General features: G+C 41.8%; 1 protein-coding gene across 4 annotated transcripts; it reads left to right on the plus strand.

The window, feature by feature from the left end:
• The first annotated feature begins 1,099 nt into the window (after window positions 1–1,099).
• Window positions 1,100–10,911, plus strand: xkrx (XK related X-linked). Of its 4 annotated transcripts, none has more exons than XM_036568947.1 (4): window positions 1,100–1,235; window positions 1,698–2,124; window positions 7,765–8,030; window positions 9,292–10,911. In XM_036568947.1, the coding sequence occupies exons 2-4, from the start codon at window positions 1,736–1,738 to the stop codon at window positions 10,092–10,094; spliced, it is 1,458 nt and encodes a 485-aa protein (XP_036424840.1). In that variant the 5' UTR covers window positions 1,100–1,235; window positions 1,698–1,735; the 3' UTR covers window positions 10,095–10,911. The 4 variants fall into 4 exon arrangements, with proteins under 4 accessions (XP_036424840.1, XP_036424839.1, XP_036424841.1 ...); XM_036568946.1 differs by having other exon boundaries at window positions 1,102–1,235; window positions 1,701–2,124; XM_036568948.1 differs by lacking the exon at window positions 1,100–1,235 and adding an exon at window positions 1,252–1,537 and having other exon boundaries at window positions 1,701–2,124.
• Window positions 10,912–11,081: the final 170 nt, after the last annotated feature.

The following is an 11,081-nucleotide window of genomic DNA, read 5'->3' on the forward strand; positions in this document are numbered from 1 at the left end:
GATTTTTGTTGAGATGGGGTAGGGCGAAGTGTTAGGTCTACATGGCCCTCCAAAAGGAGATTTTTCAGAGGCACACTCCAAACGGAGTGTTATCAGAAAAAAAAGAAAAACCGGCAAGATGGCTGCGCGAGCGACCAAAGAAACCCACAAATGTGAGCATTTTCTCCGTTAAAAAATTACAATATTATCTTAGTTTAATGTCGTTTCAATGTATTATGGTCGTTTTCTTCATAACAAGCATAAAAATCGCTAATAGCATGCTTATGTTTCGGTAGCTAGCTAGCTAACTTTCCCGTTCCACCTTAAATAGTCCAGCAATGTTTACGCCTGAAGAGCCAGAATGTAACTGCTGCTCCTTTTAAGGTGGAACGGGGAAATTAGAACAAGAAGCTGGCGAATAGCTGACTTCAGCTTCGTATCACCAAAGGATTAGGGGTGGGGGGATAATAAATAATTGTCTTATACCCCCTGTTTGAAAGCATATGATGCCCTAAATGTAACTAAAGTCCAGCAGCGAGTTTGCTGAACTTTTCCCTTCTCCGCTATCACTGAAGACGGGCTGGGTCGCCTACAGAGCACTGCTAGTAGCCTGTTAATGAAGCGATGTTTATATATTTTTTATTTTAATTTGAGGGTTGTCCCATTTCGTAGGGCAAGATTTCAACCACTACCCCTTGTAACTCAGTTCAAAGGGGTTAGGGTGACACTCGAAAACAAGGGGTAGGGGTAAAAAGATGAAATGGGATTGGGCCCAAGTGTCCTCCTCATAAAGCACACTTTGGTGACGTCAACAACATAGGCATAGAGCAGTGGTTCCCTAACTGGTTCTCTGGGAATCCCAGACGGTCCAGATTTTTTGCTCCAACCTAACTTGCAACACAAAGGAAGAGAGCGCTAAAAATCAACATCAAAAATCAAAGAAGACGTTTTAGAGGCGGGCAAAAGAAGATTACAGGAAAACAGGAGATCTGGCTGTTGAATGATATATGATGAATCATGCGTAATATGACCAGAGACATGAACTAATAAGGTCAAAGTAAGCAGGAGACCAGTCAAAAAGCGAGCGTATGTTCTACTCGATTTGCCTGTACGTCCGGCATGCACTAGGACCCGTGGGAAGGCAAAGCAGAGCAGCAGCACTGTCAGTAAAACTGCATGTTGGGACACACCTGGCTCTGTTGATCAGACTCAGAGCTGCAGAGCCGGATTTCTGCGCAGCTGCTGCTGGAATGCTGGTGAGACTCTTCTTCACTGCACTGTTTACTTTAGTTTAGTACGTTTGAATCGGGGCATCGTGCCAAGTAACCTCGAATGAAGTTATGAGACACCAAAAAAACACGTTTCGGGTGATTTTTGGCACTGTTTAGAGTAGTATGGTGAGCTAGCCGTCTGCTTGCTTTGGCTCGACCACCAACTTGGAGGTGGGTGGTGGGGTTCTTTATTTCAGCGGCCAGTGGGGGTGATCGTGGCTCAAAACATGCAGACAGGTCAGCTCAGCTCTCTGTTAAGCTTTGTTCTATAAAAGCAGCGAAAGAAGGTATGTAAAATCGTTAAAATATTACAGACATCAAAGCCACATGAGCCAAATCAGTGACTCGGGCAGTGTCAACAACAGCGATCGTTTCAGCTGGAGTTAGCAAACTTTCGAGCGAGCTTCAGTGTTGCTTGTTTGTCGTTTTTAATTGTTGTGTTTAAAGCAGGGCCAGACGACCGCCTGCCATGAAGACTAACCCGGATGACCAACAGGTCGACGCTGTGGAGCCGTGGGGGTGAGATGATGGACGAGGCTGTGGTGGACAGCGGCATTACGGAGCTGCCGCAGGGCGCCGTGGCGTCCGGCGAGAACGGTGACGTGGTGCTGGTCATCAACCACAGCAGAGTCACGCCGCCTCTCAGCGTGCTGTGGGCCACCGTCCTCTACTGCGCAGAGTTCATCTGCGCCGCCGTGCTCTGCAGCATCTACCACAACAACGGCGACAAGATATGGCTGGGCTTGACCATCACCTTCATCCTGGTGCCCTCCGTGCTCACTCAGTTGACCCTTACCTTCGTCCACCGGGATCTAGGGAGAGACAGGCCGCTGGTGCTGTTTATGCATCTGCTTCTGTTGGGACCGCTTATCAGGTTGGTCAGCTACACAAGCACAATATTGGCACATTTTAACACCCAAACTACCTTGCTGAAAACAACAGTTTAGACTAGCATGTAGTCCATGCTGGTTTAAGGTGGTTTATGCCAGTGTGGTGCTGGCTAAGCTGGTCACCCAGCTTGGTCATGCTGGTTGACCATCATACCAGCACCCAAAACACTGCATTCTCTATGCTGATTTTTCTAGCAGGACGGGCTTGCTCAACCTTCAATCAGAAAAGGCCTGTCTTTACTAAGGGTATTTCACGATGGACTTTTGGATCTTTTGGGCCAGCACTTTCCAGTTGGATACCTGGATAATTTGTCTGAGTTGGATATCTTTGGCCAGAAGTGAAGTTTGCTCGTATGAACGTTCCTTATACCATTCTGTATCCAGTAGGAGCGTTCCCTGTACCATAAACGTCCGGTGGGAATGTTCCTTATACCATCGGATGTCAAATATAAAAAGTTCCTTGTAGCGATGCAGCAATATGTAAATTGTGGCCTATACCAATATTAAATTGTTGACCTTCACATTTCTGCCAGTGCAGTTACCGATGCATAACGATTTATTAAATGTAGAAACTGGGACTTGTCTGTCTGGATCAGCTTTATGGAGAAATGTAACATTTTAGCACAGTCACCCAATATCACCTAAACATTCTGCACTTCAAGAGTACACTACATCCCTATATATAAATATAAGTCAAATCTAAACATCTGTCTGATGTTGATTTTAAGCCGTTATCTGACAATATGGATATGATTCTGATATTATTGTGCATCCCTAGTTCCTCTTACCATCCTAAGTCCAATAGAAACGTTTTATGTACTATCTAAATTCCTGCGTAATTAAATGGTTCAGATGTAAACAGAATCATTCGGAGTGGTTTGCTGCGAAATGTTTTGTTAGAGAAGCTTACTGAGTCAGAATTGTTCACAGTGCTGGTGATAGGAACCAGCCTCTAAAAGCTCCTTCACAGAATGGTCTTACATGGAATGTTTATGAATAGGCTTCCGGGTGCATGAGACATTGTTTTATGGTAGTTTTTGTCCAAAGCATATTTTTAAAATCTATTCATGGTGGAGAGGTACATGCAGGGTTTTCTGAGGCAAAATAGTCCTCATAGAAAATAGATGTTATCAGATTTACCACTATTTTATCATCACCAGCATTGAATACAAAAACTCAGTTCACTGGTGGTGTTGGATAGTGAATTAAATGGCTATATTTGTGTTGTAGACATTGTAAGCCCTGGTTCCTCAACACCACTGTAAAGAAATCAGTCGGTAAGTTTCTCTACAATGTACCATTTCAGTCCACTCTGATATACTTTATTTACATACCAAGCACTGTATTATGCAAAACTTTGAAAAATCGGTGGAATCCCCCTTTAAGTCTTGCTAACTGTGAGATCTTTCTTTTGTGACATACACCCAAGTAGGGCAGCACCTCTTTAACTGTAGCTGTAAGTGTGAACCATAATGCCTAATTGTGGCTGCCTTTGCCAAAACATGCCTACACGAGCATAAAAAGCTTGGGTTACAGTTGTCTTTGTAGTTGATTCTGTTTCCAAATTATTTTTAGTAGACTGGGCTGTTCAGTAATCTCGCAAATGCGTGTCTATTACCCGTGTCACCCTGTAAGGAATGCCCTGTGTGAAGTGAAGTAATGCATTTCCTCTCACTGTTTGTCTCACAGAGTAAATGAGGACAAGTAGACCACTAACACACTGACATCAGGTCACTTGATGTTGATGCATCATGTTTTTGACAATGATATCGCTTGATTATCATCTGTATCATATGCACTTCCAGTATGAGTCCTAGCTCCCTGCAGTCCTTTTTAAGTTTTTTTGGTTCACTTTATTACAACATGTCTTGTATGTGACTGTTTAGTCACACCCAAAGCAAGCTGAACTAAAGTAAATTCTGGATTTTCACTATTGAAGTATTCTTTTTCTTTCTTTCTTCCTTTTTTGGTAAAACCTGTTTTTATGGTTTCAGTCTTTCATAATTCTACACTGCACATTGTTAAACAAACAGACGTGACTCTTTTTTCAGGCTGAGAGCTTGGTTGCAAGGCGTAGTCTAGGTAGATATTCAAACGCTCTTTTGTCAGCATTCCCTGGGGAATTTTTACTGGTTATGTTTGAAATCCAATGAACATAAACACAGAAACAAAAGCCTTTTATGACACGAGGCAGCTACGTTTTTGATTGTCTCAATTAATTAGCGAGGACAATTTATTAGTGAGTATAATACCATGACAACAGTTGCATGTAATGTTTTAAAATTTTAGCTAAGGTCTTCAGAAGTTGTTTCCTTTGTGTCTGTTGGGGGTTTTGGAGGGTCTAAGCCCTGTGAGAGGAATGCTGCATTAAAGGCTTGTGTGTTGAGACCTGCAGGCCAGGCAGCTTCTGTGTATAGTACTGCTGCAGACTAGTCATTTGAATGTGCCGAGCAGAGAAGGGCCAGAGTTCAACGATGAGAGCTCTATAAATACAGTCCCATGAGTCTGCGTGGAGATGTCATTGTCTACAGGAAATGCTGTGTCAATGCTGATCTTCCTGTGTTAACCACATGGGTTGTTTCAATTTGGCTTAATATTTTTTGATTACATTATGTGGACAAATTGGTACTGTAGCTATATAAAGTTTGGTTACACCATGCACTGATTAGAAAACTATTGAGCAGTATGGGGTGGATAAGATTAAAACACGACCAATGGTATGACTGTGTCATTAATTGGCTGTTGGACTGGCAATTATATACAAGGGTGTCTCAGTGTCTCTTAGTGGGCTGTTTATTTATACACATTGAATATTCTAAATTCTTCAGAATGAGCAGAACAAACCAACTGAGAGCAGCCAATGTTATTTTACGAACTCGTTTGGCTTCCTCAGACAAAGAACCCATCAAGAAGAAAGAGATTTTCACCCATGCAGCTATAAACCTTGAAAGTTGATTTTTCTGCTGCTGTTTCTCATCCCAAAAGCAGCTTTTCCTTTCTTGAAACACATTTAAAGGTTCAGCTGCAGGCTACAATTTGGGCATCCATTGCTCATCATCTTCCATCATTCCTCAAATTAAGGGTTGCGTACACAGTATTGTTTACTTGAAAAACATGCCCTCCATATCATATGTAGTTCCATGATTTTGTCCATCCCCTGCACATTTGTGTTATTTCCCCACAAAGCGCTGAAATGTGATTATCAAGAATGTGATCTAATTTGAGATCTCCTGCTGTCTGTTCTGATGGGTATGACTCATCTACCCTACAGCTTATGATTACAATGCTGATGATCACGCTGCTGTATTTCTGCTCCACACCTGACAATAACCTCTTGCAGTGGCCTGAATATGACACCTTTTTGAGTTGCAGAGATTAGAGCTTGTCGTTACAGTCATCTCCACGACTGTGTGATTCACAGTAACGTCCTGTCTCTGGTTTACCCTGGAACCTCTGGGCAAGGGTGTATAGCTGTGCAGAACAGACATAGACTTGCTTTTTCAGATTACGAATACCTTTTCCTCTGTAGTCATATTTTTACTCAGATTCCCTAGATGTCGTTTGTAAACTGAAATACAGTGTACGTTATATATTTTTCCCAGCATCTGAAGATGTTTTCCATGATGTTATTGTGACTGGGATTATACCACTTTTCTTCTTTTTTTTTATATAAAGCAGTGAGGACTGATCTAGCAAAAGGACGTATGAAAATATCAGAACTTGCTGTAGCCATTGGAAACTGGCCAGAGAAAACTAGAACCTTGCATTTAGAGCTGCTGTGAAATCCCATAAGGATTTATGGTTTGTTTTCAGGAATGAGCATTTCTTAGTCTCTCTCAGCCAAGCTGGTCTCCTCTCTCTTACAGCACAAAACATGTGGTGTGTGCATGTGTGCCTCAATCTGCCTATGAGGTTTGAAGAGAAGCTAGCTTTTTTCAGAAGTCCAATATCTTGTCCTTGGGAATGTGTTCCCTGCTTTCTTTTACATGTACTTAATTCAAGGCAGCTTATGAAAGGCACCCATTTCACATTTTGTGATACAATGTGATTGTGAAATGCTTGACAGTTGTGGAAAATAATTTAAAATAATTAAATAATTGTGATCTGGTATTTATGTCGTAATTGAGACCGCCCTATTGATTATATTCCAGTACTTTTGAAGGAAAAAGCAGTGGGCCTCATTTACCAACTATTTTTAAGAAGAAATTTCTTCTTATAAAGCCCACTTATGCAGTTTTTATGAAGATTTTGACATTCCCCAATGTTTTCTTATTTGGGATTTGTTAAGGGTAAGAATGAAATCTACACACACTCAAGAGCACAAAGGTGTGGACAGTTCTGTGGTTTAAGAACACGTCATGAATCTGACGTAGACTTTTTACGACCTTTCTCAAGAACAAATTTAAGAAAAAAAAGCTTTGGAAGATATTGACAAATGAGGCCCAATGTTCTTAATACACATGGTGCTCATAGTTCCTACAACACTGTCTTGTCATTGTGTTTTGTGCAAAACAGACCTCGGTGCTTTTTAGGTCAATATGTGAGGCCTGCTGTTAAGCCTTTTTGGTTTACCACTCAGGTTTCTAAACTTTTGTTCTAAACTCATTGTTTTCATTCACAGCTGAGGCAGTACATTTGTCCAAGCTTTTTACTGAGCTTGAACTGGACTATCTCCAGCTGCATTCTCAGCAGATTAGGTTGTCAGAGTTGCTTGAAGCACACTCTGCATTTTATGCTTGTGACCAGGATTCCACCCTTTTGAAAATGGTCGGCCGTGAGCCGAAATGATTCTGCATGCATAAAGATAAGAAGCTTCTGAAGAAAGAGCTGAACGGCTGCCCCGCCCTCAGCTTCCTTGAGTCATGCACTTTTATGTGTAGCCGAAGCAGAGTGATACTGTCTTGCAGCAGCTGAGACAACATCAACTGAGTGTTGAAGTGCTTACTCTGCCTGTGGGTTGGCCAGTTCACCAACAGTGCAGCCGTGTGATGTCACCATAGTGCAGCTGCAGAGTGAAACCAACACTGGAATGTTTTGTCCTTTCATTAGGCCTAGTCCATTCAGAACACTGTTGAACCACTGTAGTTCAACTGTTTGGCTAACCTATGCTCTGTGTGAGCTCTCCTCTGTGTGTCTAGCATTTATGTGCTACTAGAGTGACGCCTCCCTGTAAATGACATTGCAAAAGCATGGTGTTCCATGGAACAAGAGTACGCCCTTCTTGTGTTTCAGTAAATAGGAATGGTAAATCAAGCTGGAATATTTCTTGCACACTGGGGCCCTCTTGTGGAGGTAAAAAGTAATGACTACAATAGCATTATTGCGGTGTCACATTTTAGTTTGCTCTACATGTTCCACATAAATGTCTTTTTAGCTTTATCTTTGCAATTAAATAAAAAAAAATAACAAAGCCTCTTGTTTTGTTTCTAACTGAACCTTTCATAGTCCATGTTTTCAAGCTGTTAATTTGAAGGTCACTTGAAAATATATCGTAATATGTTTTTGTAATTTTATTTGAAAACTATTGGCTGTCATGCACCAGTGGTCTCTGATCTCTTACTGGCCTTTCAACTATGAGTTGCACCTTTGACTGGACTCTTCTCTTCTGTCTTCTTACCCTACAGGTGTGTAGAAGCTTTGGTAATTTACTGTAAGGCTGGCAGAAAGGAAGAGCCATATGTCACAATCACAAGGAAGCGAAAGCTGAAAAATGGCAAAGCTGTCGGCTCCCCTATGGAATGGGAGATTGGACACTCTGAGCGCAAGCTGGCTGTCCACCGCAATGCCTTCAAGCGTACGGCTGTCATCCAGGCTTTTCTTGGCTCCACCCCACAGCTAACGCTACAGTTATATGCTGCCATTCAGGAGAAGTACCCCCTTTCCACCAGAGGTGAGAAGCTGAGCAATGCATTTAATTCATATACAAAATGGTGTAACAAAATACTGTATTTCCAGTTTGCTAGGTACACTTACCTTGTACCACCACTCATTTGCCATTTTATCAGGTTCACTTACTATATAGGTACTCTTTTAAGGTATACAATTACTGACTGCAGTCCATCTGTTGCTGCACATCAGTTACTCTCTACTCTGTCAATCAGTGGAAACTATAAGACCTCCACAGACCACATATTATATGGGTGGTGAACCATTCTCACCGCTGCAGTGACGTCAACATGGTAGTGACGTGACACTGGTATGGTTGTATCACGAACAGAGGTGTTGTTTGGGTTTTAAAACATTATATACATTGCTAGCCACTTTGGACACGCTTACCCTGTTTGTGCAGGATAAACACCCCACCAACAGTAACACTAAGGTGTGTTAAAAATAAATAAATAAAATAAAAACCCAGCAGCACTGCTTCTGATTCACTCATACAAGCACAGCATCCGGCATACTATTGTTTATGTCACTGCTGTGTTGAGAATGGTCCACTTCCCAACTGGTTAAATGTGGTCTTATGGTGGTTCTGCTGATGGGTGGGTAGAGGGTGCCTGAGGATAGCATAGCAACAGTCACTCAGTAATCATATAACTACACAGTGTGTGTGTGTGTGTGTGTGTGTGTGTGTATATATATATATATATATATATATATATATATATATATATATATATATATATATATACACACACACACACACACACAACTTGTTGTATGTGAATGTAGGGATGTACCGATATTGGAATTGTGGATAAGTGACGATATTTTGTTTTTCATATACATAAAATCCTGTGCAGAGTTGTTAAGCACCTAAGCACATTATTAAAAACCATTGGCAGTAAGTGTTTTTGCATGTAAAATCACCATATGCCAAATAATAAGTGCAAATAAACACAAATACAGTAATAAGCACCAAGTATGCCTGTTTTTCAAAGAAGTGGTTGATATGTGTGAGCTTGTTATTAAGAACATAAGTTTGGTTCCTGATTTCTTCTCAAAGCCCCCAACCGTCTCATAGATTTGTTATATGCTTTTACCAGAACACTTGCTTTAACATAATGAAGTATTGATTGATGCTGATGCAGATAATTTTTGTTTATGCAATTATCTGCCGATAGCAATATGATTCCGATATCATTGTGCATTCATAGTAAAATGCTGTATGTTTATTTCTTAACACAAGCATCTCACATTTGTTTTTCCAGTTGTCTTGATGGTCATCTCCTTGATATCAATCATTTATGGGGCACTGGTCTGCAGTGTGCTGGCCATTCAGATCCGGTACGATGAATACAAGGTGCGGCTGAAGCCTGCCGCCTACCTCTGCATGGTGCTGTGGCGTGGCTTGGAGATTACCACCCGTATCGCCTCCCTGGTGCTATTCAGCACTGCCCTCACCTTCTGGGTGATCCCAGTGGGGCTGGCCAACCTGTTCATCTTCTTCTTCCAGCCCTGGGTGGAGTTCTGGGCCAGGAAGGCCTCCATGCCTGAGAATATTGAGAAGAACTTCAGCAAGCTGGGCACCACAGTGGTGCTCTGCATGGTCACACTCCTCTATGCGTGCATCAACATCTTTTGCTGGTCAGCTGTGCAGCTGAACCTGGCTGATCACGACCTCATCGAGAAGCAGCCTCGCTGGAGCCACCTGGCCATCTATTACACATTTCGCTTCTTTGAAAACGTAGTGCTTATCATCTTGTGGTTTTCATTTCAGTCGGACTTCTATGTGTATGTGTGTGTACCGCTGTTGGTGGTGCAGCTGATCGTTTGCTATGGCCTGGCAGTGCTCTTCATGCTCCTTTTCTATCAGTTCTGCCACCCAGCCCGTAAGCTCTTCAAACACAATGTGGAGGACTGCTTGCGCTGCGTATGCTGCCAGAAGAAAGTCCAATCGCAGCCTCAGGACGATGGTGTACTAGTTCCAGAGGACTCACAACCCCCGGACCTCACCGCCCAGCTGGGGGAACGAGAAACAGATATTCTGGATGACACTACGGAGGCAGCTTGACCATGTTATTCCTTTGGTCACATTTAGGGCCAAGTCTAGCATTTTTGCATCAATCAATGCTCAGGACTGTTTTGTTTTGTTTAATGAAGATCAGGTGATCAACTACACTAAAAATGCTGCATTATATGAAAAATTCTTGTGTAATTTCAGTATTTTTAGCATGAGGGTTTGGAATTGCACCATAAAAAAGTGACAGTACTCTAATTTTAGACTTTACTGCATGGGTGTGCAAATGAAAGGAGGTCATTGATTGATAGGCTGCTAGACACCTAGGAATGTCCTTTGTTCAGTTATCCAGAGATGGTTCACAAAAGCAGCATTCAGAATGGCGTAGTCCACCAAAGTGTTGCCCAGGTGTGTGGGCAAAATGCCAAGTGTCTGACTCTGAATGGAAAAACCTGTTAATTTAGGGATGTCCTGCTGTACTGTCTTGTAGGGCAAGCGTAACAGGCAAGCCAAAGCGTAGATGATCCAGTGGTTCGTTTCCCTCAAGTGCACTTTGAAACTTGCATATCTGAGAAGTTGTGAATCCTCCTTTGAATTTAATTTCCTTTAACATGTAGAGGAACTCAAACAATGAAGCTCTGTTGAGCGTGACACAGTAGTTTTAAATGGCTGTTGATTTCCTGCAGAACACATAATCAGAAAAAAACATTGAAATTAATGACTTTGATTTTTAATAGCCAAAAAAGGAAGAATGTCTTAATTTGCTACATTTTTTTGTTTGGTTGGTTGTTTTCTTGTGCCTGAATGATGTGCCTCCAATCTACTGACTGTATCTTAAATATAATATGAATAAAATACATCGAACGTCTGACTCCAGAGTTATTATTAATAGTCATTTCCACCATTGTGCGAGAGCTCTGATCAGGATGTAAGCCAGTGTGGATGGCTGTATCTTGATAAACTGAGTACTCATTTTTCTCGGGTCAAGTTAAAGCTGTGCCTTTCACAGTTTCCTTCAACTAGATTACCTGAAAGATATCA

This window comes from Colossoma macropomum, unplaced genomic scaffold (assembly GCF_904425465.1).
Source record: "Colossoma macropomum unplaced genomic scaffold, Colossoma_macropomum, whole genome shotgun sequence".
Classification (NCBI taxonomy): Eukaryota; Metazoa; Chordata; class Actinopteri; order Characiformes; family Serrasalmidae; genus Colossoma; species Colossoma macropomum.

Excerpts from the sequence above, each read along its gene's own strand:
- xkrx (XM_036568947.1), top strand. The coding sequence starts at position 1,736 with ATGACCAACAGGTCGACGCTGTGGAGCCGTGGGGGTGAGATGATGGAC. Across the intron at positions 2,125-7,764 it reads CTGTTGGGACCGCTTATCAG|GTGTGTAGAAGCTTTGGTAA; the intron begins GTTGGTCAGCTA and ends CTTACCCTACAG. Across the intron at positions 8,031-9,291 it reads GTACCCCCTTTCCACCAGAG|TTGTCTTGATGGTCATCTCC; the intron begins GTGAGAAGCTGA and ends TTGTTTTTCCAG.